Source organism: Rattus rattus, chromosome 2 (genome assembly GCF_011064425.1).
Source record: "Rattus rattus isolate New Zealand chromosome 2, Rrattus_CSIRO_v1, whole genome shotgun sequence".
Classification (NCBI taxonomy): Eukaryota; Metazoa; Chordata; class Mammalia; order Rodentia; family Muridae; genus Rattus; species Rattus rattus.
Genome location: NC_046155.1, coordinates 215273866 through 215292670, shown reverse-complemented (window position 1 = coordinate 215292670; position 18805 = coordinate 215273866). Strand labels below are relative to the sequence as shown.

The following is an 18805-nucleotide window of genomic DNA, read 5'->3' as shown; positions in this document are numbered from 1 at the left end:
TTTAGACAGATTAGGGAGGCTCACAAGAGTTGAGGTCTACTAGGTGTGGTGGTATATGCCTTTCCTCCCAGGACTCAGGGGATCAGTCTGAAGCAGGCTGATCTCAGTGAGTTTAAGGCCACTTTGGTATATGTATATACAAATCAGGCCAGCCAGAGCCACAGAGACCCTGTCTGTGTATACGTGCCCCCCCCTTCTGTGTGTGTTTTGAGATCTTCAAGGTTTGCTGAATATAGTTTGAAGTGGATTGTTCATACAGCAGAGTTTGCTTACGAATAGTGCAAATTCAAGGTCTCTCTCTAGATAGGCAGCATTTACCTGGTGTGCTAACAGCACAAAAGTTACTCTTTCAGAACTTGTTCTCCTGAGAGTTACACGTGTGGCCTGACTTACTTGATGGTTGGTCACAGACTTCCGTGTCTCTCTCATGGCTTGACTTGCATCTTGTATTGTTCATGTTCCTGACATCCTAGCTATGAGTTACTGTTGAACTTTTTGAAAATCTGTTGACATCACCACCCAGGAGGTAGTTAAATGCTTTCCCCTTTTTGATAAACTTAATTTTAACAAAAGCATGTAAATTTGAATTGTTTATTTTCTAGAACATTTTCAGGGTGCTTAGTAGGCATGCAAGAGATCCAGGATGTGATCACCATCGTCACCCTGACAGCAGTGACAAAAACACCACCACCAAAAGCAATATAGGGAAGGAAAGTGTGTGGCCCAGCCGTCGCATCAGAGTGGAAACTAGCCTGGCTTGAACTTCACTTGTACCACAGGCTAGCCTACAGTCTGGGAGTCCCTGCTTCAGTGTCCCTGATGTTGGGATCACTGGCCCGTGTGCCCTGTGCTTGGCCTAGGTTATTTTCTTCGTGTGCACTGTCAGGAAACTGGCAATGAGAAGTGAGAGCTTTGGACTAGTTCTGTTACTTAGAGCAGTAGCCTGCCGTGGCAGGGCAGCAGAATAGCTGCTGGGCCTTTCTGGCTGCTTTGTGAAGCAGACTCATCCTTGTTACTGGGTCATTGTTGGTATCTGTCCTAGTTTTTTCCTTCATTGAAATTAATCAAATATCATGACCAAAAGCAACTTGGTAGGACAGGTTTGTGTAACAGAAATGCCACAAGAGACATGCTCATGGGTCACTGTGCTGGTGACAGTTCCTCAGCTGGGGTTCCGTCTTCACAGCAGGATCAGGCACCACACTGCCGCACACCCTTCAGAAGATACTTCTCCTTTGAGGATGAATGAACACATGATGTCGTGAGGAGCTCAGGGAATAACAGTCTCCCTTTTGATTCATTCAGGAGGTGAACATACTCTACTCATGGGCTAGTGAAGCCTGTAATTGAGCTGCTTTACCAATCAATAGAGACCTCAACTTTAGCCATGGATGCATGCTTTTTTTTTTTTATTGATTAAAAATTGTTTTTCTTTAAATGTAAGCTCTTTAAAAATTTTCTTTACAAAGATTTTTTTCATACTGATTATTGAGTGAATGTCAGGACACTAACAGCAAAAGAACCAGGAAAAGCAACTTGAATAGTCTATTTTGTTCAATTAAAGTGAGTGGAAGTAGCTTTTTTTTTATATATTGTTCTGAACTTTTACTCATCATTAATTTATGTGTAAGAAAAGCCCTATTTTTTTCTTTTACTATAAAGTAGCTGTGTAAGGTCCTGTTCTGATAGTTTGCTGCTGTAGTCTGATGGGTAGAGCATAATCTTGACTTAGGTCTGAGCATGCTTGCCAGGAAGGGGGAGTAGGGCTGGTACGCTGGGGCGTATGTAGGTAGAGCAATGGCCACTGAGTGATGTTGGTTTTGGGAGACTCACGGAATTCATGCAAGTCACAGCATAAAATAATGGGTGGGACACAGGAACCAGTTGTGAAAAGTCTTTGTCATTTGTGTCTGTGTCAGCTTTAACTGGAGATATCTGAGCAGGGAGGGGAGGTGACTGATGAGGTACAAACTAGACTGGCTGTCCTGGAACTCACTCTGTAGACCAGGCTGGTCTTGAGCTTGCCTCTGCCCCCCAGAAGCTGGCATTACAGATGTGCACCACTACTCCGAGCAGGACAGTGTCTTAAGCTCTTCTGTAGTAGGGAACAGCAGAGTGACTGCTCAGTGCAGGTTTCTTGTTTAATTTGGATTTTGAGTTCAGCTTTGAGGTTTGGACTGCCCCTCGTCTTCTGCCACCTCTGTCCCCTTCCTAACCTCAGCCTCTATGGTCCCTTAATCTATTGACCTACGTGGTCAAACCACTAGCAAGGACTTCTGTAACAACGGCCATAGTACAAGTCTGCAAGTTGGACTTTCTTTTCTTTCCTTTTCTTTTGGTTTGGGAAGTAGGGACCATCCCCAGAAACAGAAGCTTCTAGTAGATGGTACAGGCACTTATAAGCTTTAACTTCCGCTTTGCTCTCCCTAGTGAAATTTGTTGAGGGAAGTGTCTGATTTTCACCTCAGTCAGCATTGACCAGTCTTCAGTTTCTCGGGTTGCAGTACTAGTAGACACTTGGAGAATATACACAGTTAACGTTGAGCTAAGCAAAATACAGTTCACGAAAACCTGGAAAACCGTTGGAAATCTCTAGGTAGAAAACAGCACCATTTGTATTTTTAGGCTGACAGAGTGAATCTAAAATGCCAGGATTTTAAAGATTTACAGATCACTAGAAATAAAAGACTGTCAATCTAAGTATTACTTGATGGGTATAAGACATCTCTGGTCTGTGATTTTAACTGTGGAAAATTTATTCTTGGAGAATCTGAAACAGAATGTTTCTTCTGTAATAATTTTATTTCCTTGCCATAAGATGGGGAAGAATACACATATATGTCAATAATATGTGCATCCTTGAAATACTTTGTGGTGTTCAAAAATAAAATTAAGAATAATTACAGGGAAAATAAAATTAGGACATGTCTTTCAACCTGTGGATCACTCACAGAACCAGTAACCATCTTACTGGAAATGCTTGCACATTTGGAGAGGGATATTAGTCTCTAATAAAGAATATGGGTTCAGGACTTTTTACCTCTAAAGGGCAAATGCTTGATTGGAAGAGGTGTAAGGATGATGACTAATGGGTAATGTTGCAAAGGCAGCATTATATTAATGTGCATATTAAATATTCCTGGAACAAGGCTGTAGCTAAACTGAGAAAGAAGGCGTTGGTCAGTGTACCTACAGGTGCAGTAGAAGTCAGACTTCCAAAGAATACTGACGTGTTGGTGGCATTGTCTAGACTAAAGCATCTCTGCTGTGACACCCTCTTCACACCCTTTTCTACTAATTACTACACTTGCTTTTAGTTCTCAGTTTCCTTGCGTGTATTGACTTCTTGTTCAATCTTCCAATTTTTCTATGCTCTGACCTCCTTTATTGGAACTGCCTCAGTCTCCAGTGAGTACTTTGTTTCTCCAGTACTCATATGTTACTCATTTGGACTTTAAAACACAACAGTACAATTTTCTTCCGTCTTTCCTGCTAATCTATATGGTCATTGACTTATGGCCTTCTGATTTCTGGATATAGATATTACATATGAGCTGTAACTTCATATTTTCTGCATTATCAGTACATTTTGGAGGTAGTTTCTCCTTCAGTTAATACCTGCACACAAGTCCAATGTAGGAATTCTGTTCAGTGGGCTTAATATGTTCTTAGGAAAGTGAAATACTGTGAGGACCCTGTTCTGCGGTGCTGCGTTTGTGTTTCTGTCCTTAATGAATGGCTTAAGCCATGTATTAGAGCAACAAATTTGTGTGTGTGCATATGTCTGTGTGACTGACTGGTTTATTGTGCCTTTGTATGATTGAAAAATGAGTTGTTCAAAGTTTGAGGCCTGTTGAGGCGTGGAGAGATGATGGCTCAGCGGTTAAGCACACTACTATGGGGCACCACCCATCACCTCAGTTCCAGAGGATCCAATGCCCCTGCTGATGTGCGAGGGCACCTGCAAGGGCACGTAGCATGCTTGTGCTGCACAGATGCATACTGGAGCAGCATATTCATACATTCATAGTAAATAAAAACACGAACTGAATTTAATGCTCTCAGTAACTTTTTGGATTCTGTCAAAATTAGTGTTTCTTAGGTAGTAGAAGTTAAATGTTTGCTTCCCTGTGGAAATAATTGGAGTGCTTTCTTAAGTAAATGAGTTTGATGTGTGCTTTAAAATCTCAGTACCACGAAAATAAAGGAGCATGATTGTGGGCAAGGATGAAACTAGATGAATGGAATGGTCTTGGAGATTAGGGGAAAGGAGGAGACCAGCAGGAGATTAGTAAATCCTTAGTCTGAGGATTTGGGTAGAATCTGGGTGGATTTATACCATCCTGGGACATTGCTAATTCATCACTCTTGCCAGACGTGGACAGCTGGCTGTGTGTGTGTATTCATTCATGCGAGTTTGTGCATGTCTGTCCATGTGCATGTTTGCCTGTGTGTGTATGTGAGATGCACGCATGTGAATATGCAGATACCTGCACCCTATGTATGAGCATAAACAGGCCAGAGCAGGACATCCTGGTATTTTCCTGTTTCTCTCTTTAGTGCCTTTAGACAGGATTTCTCACTGGGCTGGAAATTTGCTGTTTAGGCTAGGCCACTGGCTGGCTAGCTGCTGGACTTTGTCCCTGCAGCATAGGGATACAGGCATGTGTGGCCTGTCGCTTTTCTCCGTGGGTGCTGGGTATTCCCAGCTGATTTACCATGGTTGCAGAACAAGCACTCTATGCCCCAAGGCAGCTTCTTAGCCACAGGGTTTTTAATTTTTAGCTTTTTTGTTTTCAGTACTGAGAGGCAAACCTCTAGGACCTTGCATATACTAGGGAAGCACTTTACCAGTGAGCTATAACCACATCTCCTTTATCTTAGCTTGTGTTAGGAAAAACTAAGAAAATATTGGGAATTGGCTATATTACAGCATTTTTCATTTTCTATTCTAGCTGCTCAGTTCATTTACTCACGACGTGACAACCCTGAAGAAGAATATGGTTATGAAGATCTGAAAGAGTCTTCTAATTCTCTTTTGAATCACCAATTAAGTGAAATCGACCAAGGTATGGCTTTTTAAAAAATAGCATGTCTTCATTGGCTGAAGTGATTAATCACTGAGTAAGAATTTGTAATTTTATGGAAGTTATTCATGGTAATGTTTATAGACATTAATAATAAAAGCACATCCATTTTATTTGCTGTATTTTTAAGAGTCTGTTTAATTGTGTGTCAAGAAATCGATTACATTGAGCACCGCAGCTGCTCAGTCACAGGGCTGTGGACTGTGAGTTTCTCTTCCTCTTTTTATGGAGGAGAGCGTCCAATGATTGGTTAGAAGAACATGGAAAGAATTAGCGATCGTGAGCTTTCATGGGGCAGCTGATGAAATGACAAGAGCATGGCTTCCAGGAGGCCTACGGAAGAAAGCACTGAAGAGCAGAGTAGCAGGCTGCCGCGGCTCTGCTGCCTGCCTGACAGGAGCTTCAGGAGATCCAGGAAGCAGCAGCAGCGGCCGACTGCTTGTTTCAGCCCTTAAACATTTGAAAAGGGGTGACTATATTTTGGCTTCCTTTTACAAGTGTATTTCTCATTGCCACTGCTTCAGTGTCACCCAAGCCACAGACTGAAGGAGCACTGAGCTGGCCGGGGCGTGCGTGGTGCTGTCTGTGGGAGGGAGGGAGGGGCTGAGATGCTCACTCTTCCTTTGGGGTGGACTCCTTTCTGTTCATGTTTCTAACTTGTGAGCTTATGATCCATCTGAAAGTAGGACGCGAGGGTGAGTGAGTCTGTAAGCTGATCTTTGAATAAAACAGCAACTGCTGGGCTGGGAGACGGCTCAGTGCTTAAGAGCACTTGCTGCTCTCCTAGGAGGCCTGGGGCCTGCTCTCAGTACCCACATGGTGCCTCACACGCACCCATCAATCCAGTTCTCTCCTCTGCCTCTGTGCCACCAGGCCTGGACTTGGTGCACGCAGGCACGCAGGCACGCAGGCACGCAGGCACGCAGGCACGCAGGCATGCAGGCACGCACGCACGCACGTACATACATACATACATACATTACAGGCAAACACTCATCACATACAAAGTTTATAAATAAATTAATATACTTTTAATGCCAGGTGCTAACAAAATCAGGATAAATGGAAAGAAGACAAAAGTATATAAAATTAGAGATTAGAAACAGTAAAGACATAAGAAATTAAATTTTTCTTGGTAGGCTCACTTGACCATCTGGTGGAATGCCGAGCTGGTCTGTGCGCTCTGCAGTTCTCTTTGTACTCTGAGCAGAGTCTTGAGGGCCAAGACGGTAGAAGTCGGCTACAAGTCTGCTACGCCTGCTTCTGGTTGGTGGTTAGGGACTTATAAAGTCCAGTCATGTCTGAGAAGGAAGGCTGGTTGTCCGGCCGGGCATGCAGCTGTCTGTATACAGTCATGTATTTACCAGGTGCTTTGCTGGCACTGTACCAACACCCTGAATGTGATTGGCTTATCCGTCAGTCTTATTGCATAGGGACACAAGTAGGATATGGATCAGTTAGACCAGTCTACCCAGATGGTCTCCACTTTTCACCCATTACCACAGTTGCTCTTTATGAGTGGTTAGGGATGTAGATCCTGTAGGATCTTAGAGACTTTCATGCTCTCTCTGCTGACTGCTGACTTCCAGTTTCAGTGGTTCATGTATTAATCCACCACATTGCTTCCCTAGTCATGGGGAAGCCGCACACCTTTTAAAGCAAACCTTACACAGATAGAAAGCAGACTTGTGCTGGTGTTTAAGGAGATTCTTGTAATAATCAAAACTGCAGCTAGGCGTGTAATGCAGCGTTTACACAGGAGTCTGGACAGGAGACGCCTCCGAGTAGATGTGGGCACAGCAGCCTCTCGGGTGCATGAAGACTGCGTTCCGAGGTGTCTGCTTACGGAGTTCCTGTGAGGATTGGATATGATCAGTGCGGAACAGCCACATGCTGCAGTGTGCAAATGTGTGTTTTTCTATTCTTAAGCCCCTAGGTACCTAGTCCCGTTTTTAGCTCTTAAGGTTATGAAAACTCAGATGAGTGTAATACTGACTTTATATTATAAGAATACTGAAAATCTTTAAACATTGCAATCTCAGGATTAAATATAGTTTTAAAAATGAGTGTTCCCTTCTGTCTTAGTTTTATGGACTTCATTATTTTATGCTAAATTGTTTTGATAACTTTAAAGGATAATTTTTGTTGGCTGTGGAGAGCTCATTAGTTTGAAAAAACCCTTAAAAGTAGTAATTTATAATACGTAAGAGATATAGTTAGTGATTAACTGGGTTCACCAAGTTCAAAGTAGTTCACAGTCCCTTTCCCTTTTGAGGCATACTAAAAGTATTGAGTATAAATTCCACCGTCACTGTCTAAAAATGTTAGTGTGCCATTTGAAATTTTATAGTTTTTTGTTGTTGTTTTTAATTATGTGCATTTGTGCATGTCTGTGATTGGCTTGTGCATGTGAGTAAAGGTGCCTGTCGACCTCTAAAGAGGATATTAGATCCTCTGGAGCTGGAGTCACAGGCTGACCTGATCTACCCAGCATGGTGATTGGGAGTAAACTGTTCTGTAGGAACAGTGCTGCTCTTACCCTCTGAACCGTCTCTCCAGCTCCGTCCACTGGTATTTTTAAAGCAAAAGGCAGTATTGTTCTGGAGACATAGAACATCGTCTTGTATTGAGAACGGGCATTGTTATACACATGTTGTCTGTATTTTCCAGGTGTTATTCAGAAACATTGATTTCTTCACTAAGGAGACTTATGGAGACAGGTGCATAGTAGAAAAATGTAACTGTTGTAACTTCTACCAAAGAGAAGGAAGGTTTGAGTATTCTAGTGTAGTTTCAGATTCTCAAATGTGACGATGTAGAGCTCTTTCAAGACACTGTATAGTTCAGCTTTCTGCTCTGTTGTGTGTTCTAGCTCGCCTTTATTCATGCCTTGATCACATGAGAGAGGTACTGGGGGACGCCGTGCCTGATGACATACTGACTGAGGCAATTCTGAAACATAAGTTTGATGTGCAGAAGGCGTTGTCGGTGGTTCTGGAACAAGATGGTGTGCAGACTTTGAAGGAGAAGAGTGAGCGAGCAGTGTGTGCAGGACAGCCTTCAAAAGGTATGCCTTCACCTGCTCTGTCTGCCTCCTGGGGTGCCCAGACGCTGGGCTTGGCTCACGTCGGTCAGCTGCTAGCTTGCAACCTTCTGATTTTATGTGCATGGGTGTTTGCCTGCATTTATATCTGTTCCCCCCCCGTGTGTAATGCTGCAGGAGGTCAGAAGAGGGTGTGCAGGCCCTAGGACTGGGGGAAGGACGGTCGTGAGCGTGGTGCTGGGAGCCGGACCTTGATTGTCTGCCAGAGTAGAGGGATTAACGCCCCTAACCACTGAGCCGCCTCCTCAGCCTGAGCACTGTGTTCCCTCCTGTTAAAGTGTGTGCATAGCACCAGCACAGAGGCAGTAAAGTCAGATAAAAGACATCCTCCTCCTTCTTGTTAGTTTCTTACTGAACTGTTGCCTTTTAAAAATCCTAGTGAGATGAGATAGAAATGAGAACCTAGCTATTAATGTTAAAATATTCCTCTGTTTATAGCATTTGTGGATGATTATAATTTCATGTTATTTAAGTATCATTAGCTAATATTAAATACTGGAATTGTACTCGTCACATTTTCATTTTTAGCTTTCATTTTTAGCTAACGTAAGAAAATGGTAGATCTTTAATGCTAAAATTACAGGGTTTGGGGTATAGAGTTTTGTGGACTTGGAGAATTGTGGTGCACATGTATTAATTGTTATGATTCCTGTTAGTGGGAGCGTGATCGTTTGTTAACGGTATTGATGTCCTTTAATCTTTGGATTAGACGTCTGCAAAATTGCCTAGCCTACTTCTTTGAAATCAGTATTTTTCTGGTGGGGGGAGGGGACTGAAACATGTACTTTGAATTGACCATGATGATAATGCCTTCCGTATTAATAATGTGCCCTTAGAACACAAAAAGGTAATCCTGATAATTTTACTGTGATAGACCTTCACATTCATGAACTTTGATTCAGTAAATTCATGACAATTAGAACCTTGGTACTTAGCGTTACGTACGCAGTGAACAGAGTAAGAAGGCCACGTTGTTAGGGGTAGTAATTCTGTTTTTGTTTTCCTCATGGTCCCTATTACTAAATAAGGAACAAGTATTTTATTTAGATCATGATCAATAGAAGCACTTAGTAATTAAATGCCTCATTTCATGTTTCCTTTTGGTTGCTGTGACTGTCTCCTGCAAATGTCAACTCATGCATCTGAATATTAATGGCTCCTGTAAGGTAAGGAGTCTTATTTTCTTCCTTTGAAGTTTCACCCAAAACTGTGCAGCCTTCTTATGCTCAGTCAGACAGTCGCTTGGGTAGCAGTAGCACAACTTGTGACTGTTGTAGCTCAGTGGCAGGGTATGGATCCCATAGCTCTTCCCTTGAGCCACGTCACTATTTACTTCACAGCAGAGAGAAACCTGTCAGACCCCAAAGGGAAAAGGAACTAGGATCATGTAAGTTAACGAAAGAACTGGCTCTAGCTCACCTGATCTGTGACGCGCCACGGGATTCCTGTGCAGGCCAGCCGTCGGCCAGGCTGCTGCCCTCACACAGTGGGCACAGTGGGCTCCTTAGGAGTCTGGATGCTGCTGTGGTGGGAGCTGCTGCATCTGTGTGTGCTCCTGGAGAGGACTTTACCCTCAAAGGAATACCAGACTTAGAGTCCCTAATGAGGGGGGACACCGCAGCTAGTGGTCCTGTGGGTGTTCAGAGCAGCTCGCTACCTGATTTGCAAAGCATTCCAGTTCAGCACGGCTTGGGAAGCTTAAATAATCCATTGCACATGTATAGCCCAGTGGAAAAGAATCCCAGGATAAACACTGAAGTTGAGCAAAGTGCCACGAATAACATCGTAAAGAATAACAGTTTACCATTTTCCCAGCATCAAAGTCCATCCCTAGCTGAACTGTTTGAGCAACACAGAGAAAACAGCCCTGGCCAGTGCTTTACTTTGTCTGCCCTGTGTAACCAGTCGTCTGCCAGCTTGGGCTCCCTTTCCCTGTCACAGCTGGCCAGCCGCTCTCAGTCTGCTAACGGAGTGTCAGAATTAACAGGGTCTCTGTCATCTTTGGCATTTTGTAAAACTGCTCCCACGAGAGACCTGGAGAATTTATCCCTTTCTGATTTGATTGCAAAAACGATTGAACTAGACAATTCTCAGATTAAGAAAGATTCCTTTGAGCTTAGTTTATCTGAAATGAGTCCTGAAGTTGATTCAAATATTGATCTTAGTGTCTTGATAAAAACTCCAGAGTTTGTCCCAAAGCCTGTAGTTGACCCATCAGTTGCTCTAACACCAGACACTAAAGTTCTGAGTTCTAAGTTAGGGAAACCTTGCAATCCTCCTCAGGGTAGTAAGAAAGCCAAGAGAGCCTGCCTTGCCAGGGAAGCTCCTCTCTCTCTGCCGTGGACCAAGGCCCTTGCTGCTAGGCCTTCAGCCTTCGCCTCAACGCTGTGTCTTCGTTACCCACTGAGAAGCTGCAAGAGGCGCACTCTTGAGCTCTACAAGACGTTCCTTTATAGCAGACAAGTTCAAGATGTATCGGACAAGGAAATAAGTCCTCTTGTGGCAATAACGCCGTTTGACTTCAAATCGGCGTCTCCCGATGACATTGTCAAAGCTAATCAAAAGAGAGCATTTACTAGAGAATAGGAACAGAAGGGAAACTTGGCTACTGTTGTAAGCTTTTTATCTCAATGTAAAGTTTTTGTAGGATCATTTTATATTATGGGATTCAAATTGTGATTTTTATTAAAATTGTCTTAAGTTCATTATAACAACTTAAGGATTTTTGCACTGAGAATTTTTTTTAACGATGTCTTGGAGTAGTGACTTCATTTAAGTTGCCAGCTCATAAGAGTGTATGTTTACAATGCATATGGAAAACATGATATTGTGACTTGGACCTCAGATATTTCATTTGATATCCAACTTTCTTAAGTTTTCTCTATGAAATATTTTTGTCTTTTTTTCTTAAATGAAAGTCATCTCCTTGGATTGTCACAGTTTGAAGACTGTTCTGAGGACATGTAGCATAGCTGAGGCAAGCTCGTATTTTCAGCTAGTATTGAATCATTCCTTGTTTATTATTCTACTTAGGTGACCACTAAAACTTTCCTACTAGACAAACGTACAGTTCTTGATTTTTGCAAGTACTATGAAATCTGGTTAGGTGAATTTTTGATGATGTAATGAAAATCTTTGAAGGGACCATGTATATACTGGAATTGGATTAACATATAAATTATTTTTATACATTATATATTTTATAGGTTTTAAGGCATCCTCTTTAAAAATAAACATATAGAACGTATTTGGAAGTATGTTTGCATGTTATTTAAATAGTTTTACCAGATCTCTGATAGTTGCTGTAGAGTGAGTAATGAGATGTGGATCCTTTCCATTTTGTTCCTGATGGCTGTGTGCCCAGCAGTCCCAGAGTTCCACAGTGGCCACGCCCTGAGTGTGCTTATGGTCAGCGGAGTAAAGACACTTCTACAACATGGGTAGCTAGAATTGGGAGTCACCAGAGAATATTTTCTAAACATAGTCACTGTTACTGCTTTTCAAGACTGGCTGAGTAGGTTTCTGTGGAAGGCCCTTGGGAATGTATTTTCTAGATGATACTCACGTGATACATATGTCTGCTTTTCCTGGAGGAAAATGCCAAATATATTAGACCAAGTTAATTTCTAATAATCAGTGATATCAAGGACAAGTTATTTCTTCTTAAGTATTGAGTAGCTGCCCACTAAGTGTTTTTTTCCCTGTCAGGTGCTTCACTATTCTTTGATGTGTGTGTGTGTGTGTGTGTGTGTGTGTGTGTGTGTGTATTCAGATTGATTTTTTTAATAGTTTCAGCTGTACGTGATACTGCCATATTCAGTATTTTACTGAGCCACAATACAAGTCCCATAATATGTTTGTAACTGAATATTTCATAAATGTTTAGGAGATTATAAAAACCACAACATGCATTTTAGGACTAGCATTAAAGTTTGGGTTACCCTTAGCTACTGTCTTTGATTTTCTAGTCTTTACCTCTTGTAGTTTAGTAGCCCAATGGTTTAGACGATTTACCAACTGGATTTACGTGCAGGTAGTGTCCAGTTTAGAGTTGAATGTATTCTGAGAGTTTGTAATGTGGAATTCCTCCTCATAGCTTAAGCTCTATGTGATTCTCTTTCCACAGAAAGCCTGGTATTCATACTTGATCCATACTGAAGAGCATGAAAGTATTATTCACCCTTTGTCACAGAGAAGAGAAACAGTGCTTTGTGAGCTACACTTAGTTAGGTGGGCTGTGTGCCCTTGTTGGCTGAGGAACATCGAAACTACCACTTAGATTTTTTTTTCTTGTGCAGAAAAGGTTCTTGTGTGTGTGTGTGTGTGTGTGTGTGTGTGTGTGTGTGTGTGTGTATGTGTAATTACATTTCATGATATATAGGATACATGTATTTATATATACATATATAACATTTCTTTTAAAAATTAACTTCCTAGCCTTCCTTCCTGTTTCTCTTGACTTGCTCCTGGTCTGTCTGTCTGGCTTACCAAGGTCTTGTCCCTCTGACTGGGAATGTCCCAGTTTTTGAGACTCAGAGTGAGGCTGAGAGTCTGCTGTCACCCTTACTGTGGTCCTTGGTGAAGAACAGGGTGTGTTTATGGGTAATAGGCCGTTGTATGTGTACAGTAAGTGTGCTGTGTACCAGCTGCTGCTGTCTGAGTAGCTCAGGGATGTTGACTGTGTTAGGTCTACTTTATTTCCGATTTCAAACATCCATATTGACACACAGAGCCATCTTTGTGCTGTGATCAAATGCCTCCATTTACATAGGAATACAATAAAATTAGTTCGTAGTGATGTAAAAGGTGTTCAGAATGATCCCTTTGGTTCTTTGTTCTCTTCGAGCTTTACAGGATCTGTTGTGCCCATGGGCATTTTGTCATTCTCCTTGTAAAGGACACGCTCCTCAGAATTGTCTAGAATCCCCAACCCTGTCAGTACAGAGCACTGATGTTGTGTCCTGCTTTCCCACCTGCCTTTTCACCTGTGTGCCCTCTGCTTTGAACCGTCCTTTCTTTCACTCTTTCTCAAAGAAACAGGAATAGCTGTTGTAGTTGATATTGGTAGGGGCTATCGTGACGACTTCACAGAAGGGCTTTGACTATAAAAGGAAGCACTTCAGATAGTACAGTGCAGAGAAAAAGAACGCATTTGTAAAATGGCTGCTGTCTTCTAGGTTGGCCTGGAACAACATGTATTTGGATCGCTACATAGTGAATACGAATTATGTATTGTCAACTTTTTATGTACACAAATGTATATATATATGTATACATATATTTGTTTATAAAATGAGTTCTATAGTAGCTTAGAAATTGTTTTCTGTATTTTAATAATGGAATGTGTATAAGCAAAGATAATTGTGGATAGAATGGGAAGAGTCAATAGGAATTTCTATGATTGTTTCTTAAATATTTATACTTGTAATTATATAAGACTGTAATTGTATAACTAATTTTCAGACTGTGGAAACTTGTCACATTTTGAGTGTGTATATATATATTTTTATAAAAGCTACATTGAAAGAAATTACAATTCTGAGGTTTTCTTAAATATGAAAACTTTGTTTACTCATTAGAAGTTTCTAGAGAAATTTGGTACTTCAGAATGGTATTTTGATAATTTATCCAGAAAGTTCTACTCTTTTATCTTTCTATAGACAAATTAGATACAATCCACTTGGGTGTTGAAGAATTTCTTCCAATGTATTCATCATTTATAGTTTTCCCCACCATGGGATTGTGCGTGTGTGTGTGTGTGTGTGTGTGTGTGTATTTGTGATTTAATAATTTATGCCTCATATAGAAACATAAGCATTCATACAGGTTACTGAATGTTGGTTTCTGAGGCAGTGGTGGGCGGAGAAAGACTTGAGTACACACTTCCTATCTTGCTGTATATGACTTGTATTTTGCTGTTTAAGCAGAATGTTTTAGATGCAGGCTACACCGAAGTGAACAGCCTGAGGATTCTTCAAAGAGGAAGGTGGATATAGGATCTCCTTACAAGTTGCAACACTTGTAACTCAAAAGTTGATCTCTTTCTGTTCCTCATCTGAACTGCTACTTCTTGCTTTTTTCCTATCTTTAGTATTAACCTCTTGCTTAGGTCAGAAACCCAGCATCACCTTTGACGCCTCTCTTCCCCACCTGCTACTTAATAATTGAATGCCATTCTTTTTTTTTTTGGTTCTTTTTTTTGGAGCTGGGGATCGAACCCAGGGCTTTGTGCTTCCTAGGCAAGCGCTCTACCACTGAGCTAAATCCCCAACCCCTTGATTGCCATTCTTATGTCTAACGTAGGAGTGAGCATTTGTTTATAAGTGCATGTGTGCAGATAACTAGTTCTTATTCTTTGGGTTAATTACATTGCATAAAGTGACTGAAATACTGAACCAGGATGTACTGAGACACTCTTTGTATGAGACATACATGATCACTATGCATGATTACTGTAACCGATGAGCTACTGGATGTACTGAGGCACTCTTTGTATGGGACATACATGATCACTGTGCATGATTACTGTAACCGATGAGCTACTGGATATACTGAGACACTCTTTGTATGGGACATGCATGATCACTGTAACCGATGAGCTACTGGTTGCGTGCATGCCAGCCACTCAGGTGTAGCTTGGTTTTACACATGCATCTGTTGCAGAGCGACTGCTGACTATGTGTCATTGTGTCTCATTACGTATGGCCTTGGCATTGAGCCCACAGATGGTAGTTTAGCATAACACCTCATCCACTGTGCACCGTATCCACAGTGCTCCTCATGGTTGTCTGGTGCTCGGGACTGTAGGCATGTCAGCATTCTGCTTCTAAGAAGTCAAACAGACAACCACGACACCAAATCAACCATCAGAAGCACGTGTTTATACAGTATGAGAGCTGACACAAAAAAATACTGTTGCTGCGTATGGCCTTGCCTGGGAGTTAGCTTGTTGATTACTCAAATTGTCCAATGTTCTGTGTAGGTCTCTAAATGATGGCCACAGTGCCCTGAGAAATGTGATGTGGGAGTTACAAATGCATGTTAATGAACATTGGTATACCCAGGTTTTGGTCCATGAATCAAGGCGATTTGACACACATCATGTGGCCCCTAGTTCCCATCTTTACTGTTCTCTTAAAGGCTGTTAGCTTTAGCAAGAACTGTAGAAACATTAAGGAGTTTCTCGATTGAGTGCATTTCCTCTTAAAATATTCCATACAGCAGACCCAGTGTAATTCTTCTGAGATGGTCATAGAATTTCTTCTTTTTGGCCTAATTGTTCAGCCTTTATTTTCTAAGTCTCTGTAGCTATGTGTTTACTTCATCCATTGTGCAGTTTCATGGCCACATGTCCTTGAGCTTCCTCTTCTCCCTTCCCTTCTCCCCTTGTACCTGGCTCCACTCTCTTCAGGTTGGAGTCACTGTGTTTTCCCGTGTCCGGGCTTCAGGTTGGAGTCACTGTGTTTTCCCGTGTCGGGGCTGGCTGTTTCTTAGTCCTACCGCATAGGAGTTGTTAGTACATCTGCAGACACAAATAGTTTTTATTTCCACCTCACGGGAGGAACTCTTACTACTCCTGCAGACTTTTTCTCTTGCCTTTTTCATATTTAAAATTATCCCTGTTCTTCCTAGAAGTTTTAATTCTTACTTTTTGTCTACTTTTTTTTTCTGTTTTAACTTCAGCAAGTTTTAGCAATATATGTGTGTGTATTTACCTATCAGCAGAATTATATGTGCATTTATAGGCTATAGAAATTAGTCCTTATAGTAATTGTTGTTCCTGATTCCTATTTTGCCGTTTCTTAAATTTTGGCTTAGTTTGGAGAGTCTTTCTTCTGTCACCCTTGTTGGCCCACCATTCACTGTGTAGCCGGTGCTGACTGCGGCTTGTACTGTCCTCCTCGCTGGCCCAGTTGCTGGGTTGACAAGGTGCGCACCACTGCTCTCAGCTCTTGGATTATATTTTAGAATTTTCAGTTTTTAAATCAAGTTTGTAAGTCTTTTCAAGATACTTTGTTCGAAAGTTCTGATTCATTATATTAATTAATATGAAGTAATTTATTCTAATTCAGCCAGATTTTTAGCTTTATGTCTTTGATTGAATGACACTAAGTGCTAACATAATAAATTTGGTCTCCCCACCAACATCTTTACCTTTTATAGAAAGGTAGGTTTATTATTAGCCCTGTTAGGACATAAACTAAGTTGTTCTTTATCTTGGGGCTCTACTAATACTTTTGAATTTCTTTTAGGTTTTAATATTTTTGCAGACTTTGTTTTTCTGAATTATTTTCAAGTAACTTTCTTCCCCTCTTTAAGTTTAGAGAATGGATGTTTCGTGATTATAAAGCGTCTTTGGAGTCAAGAAAACAGTTTCCATGGATACAGAAGGCTTTGATAGTGTATTAGTGTTCTCCTAGGTTTTTAGTAGAGTTTAGTGTGATGTGCAGCCCCTTGAATCCTGTCTGCCATGCTGGATTCTGTTTGCCATCATTGTAAGATGATATCCACACATAGCATTAGTTTATATTGTTGGTTTAGAACTTGCTCTGAATCCAGGACTGGTTCAAACTTAGGATCCTCCTGCCTGAGCCTTCTCAGTGCTGGACTTACAGGTCTGTGCCACTGTTTCCAGGTCTCAGCCATTTTACACGCATTGACGGTTTGTGATTAGACCCCTTGTTGTGTTCTTTTTACTGAGTACTTTATCTTCTCTTTTTTCAGAACATCACAGACTAGTGTTTGAGTTACTAGTACGATTGTGACTTTTGTACCTTGTACTGTCATGGCCGACAGCAGGTTGGATCCCCTTGTTTGCTGGAGTGCCTTTCTGTCTTCTGCTCTTGTGTGTCACTAGTCTATTCCTTACTGACTTTATTGCTGCGATGAGCCTGCTTAGCACCTTGGGGAGCATTTGGACTCATTGTTTGGGGGTAAAACCCATGAGGCCAGGAGCACAAGGGTCAAGTTATAAAAGCCTGCTCCTTCCTGTCTCTGTGCGACCCACTTTTTCATTGAGGCTGCACCTTGTGAAAGTTTCAAACCCTTTCAAAGCCCCGTCACCAGCTGGGGACTGTGTTTACACAGAGGAGTCTGGGATTATCTCAAGTCTACACAGCTAGGTAGTCCGAGTCTCCTCTTTGCCTAGGAGCTTTCCTCCTGATCTTTTTCTCTATCCTGTTGATTTTGTCTTCCTTTTCACGTTTGAGTATGTTAGCTCTGTGTGTGGGCTGCCTGGTCCCTTGCTGAGGTCAGGGGAAGATCTGGAACAAGCCACCATGTGGGTGCTGGGGCTCAGACCTAGGTCCTCCAGAAGAGCAAAAGTGTTCATTCACTGCGGAGACATTTATTTCTCCAGCCCCCTCTTTCTGTCCTCTAAGCTCTTCTCACTGTCGTTCTCCACTGTGGCCATGTGCTAAATATAAAAGTAGTTCTTGGGGGTTGGAGAGATGGCTCAGTCATTATAATCAAGTCACCAATGTACATAAAATGAAAATAAATTAGACTTAAGTAGTTTCTTTTCTCATTTATATTCTGTATTCTTCATCTGCTGTTAAGTTTTCTATATTTTTTCTCAGAGTATCTCCCTGTAACCTCTGTTTTGGCCCATTTGAATACTTTTTATTTGAGGAAGAGGGAAATCTATTTAGCTTAAAAAATATATTTCATATTTTAAATTTCGTATGTGTGTGGGGTTGTATGTATACATGAATACAGCTGCCCGGGAGCCAGAAGATGGCATCAAAATCCCCTGGAGCTGAAGTGGTTTATGCAGTGTGTGTGCTCACAGCAGAGCTTTCGTCCATACAAGGGCAGGGCACGCTTACTGCTGAGCCTCTCTGCAGCTGCTGGAAGTTCACTTTCCACAGCACCATTGAAGAGCGTCGGGGAGTGCAGGGCTGAACTCAGACCGTCTTGTATTCTTGACCTTGCTATATTCCACTCTGGGTTCATGTTCAGCACGGTGTTAGAAATATTTCATTTTCTTCCTTGGAGACGTAGCATAAACCCCTTACCTTTAATAGTAATTTGTGTAATTTCTAAAATAGTGTATTAAATGTTATCTTTTTAATTTTGAGAACTGTTAACATGTGTATTAAAACATGCTGGTAGAGAATATGCATAGCCTAAGAATGGGTTATCCATCCAGTTTGTAGGAGTGAGCTGTTAAAAGAGCAGATGAGAAAAGATTTCGGTCAGGATAATCTGTCAGTTTTCTGACAGTTGTCCCATCTGGGGTGGCTCATACCTTCAATCACAGTACTCTGGAGGCCAGAAGCGGGCAGATCTCTGAATTCTAAGCCAGCCTGGTCTACATAGTGAGTTCCATCCAGGACAGTCAGGGCTATACATACAGGGACCTTGTTCCAAAAAAAAAAAAAAAAAAAAAGCATGTATTGACAGTGGCTTTGTTTATTTATTATGCAGCCCCCATGTAGTGTATCTGTAACAAGTGTGCCTGCCTAGACGGCGTTGTTTAAAAGTATCCTAGCCCAGGGCTGAGTTGAGGTGTTTCCTATGAGCGTCGAGCTTCTGTCTGAGATCCCTTGCTTCTCCGTGTGCTCTGCTCCCTTAGACGTGGAGATGGGACGTGGGCTGTTGGTAGGAGCTGCAG

General features: G+C 41.7%; 1 protein-coding gene across 2 annotated transcripts in view; it reads left to right on the top strand.

The window, feature by feature from the left end:
* Hbs1l (HBS1 like translational GTPase) overlaps positions 1 to 18805 on the top strand; it is a 79163-nt gene that overhangs the window by 4204 nt on the left and 56154 nt on the right. The window contains exons 3-5 of one of the 2 annotated variants that reach the window (XM_032894921.1): positions 4956 to 5069; positions 7960 to 8154; positions 9362 to 11437. In XM_032894921.1, coding sequence (XP_032750812.1) covers positions 4956 to 5069; positions 7960 to 8154; positions 9362 to 10776 — 1724 coding nt within the window. In that variant the 3' untranslated portion in view covers positions 10777 to 11437. Of the gene's footprint in view, positions 1 to 4955; positions 5070 to 7959; positions 8155 to 9361; positions 11438 to 18805 lie in introns of those variants that run through there. The other variant, XM_032894922.1, reaches the window with a different exon arrangement.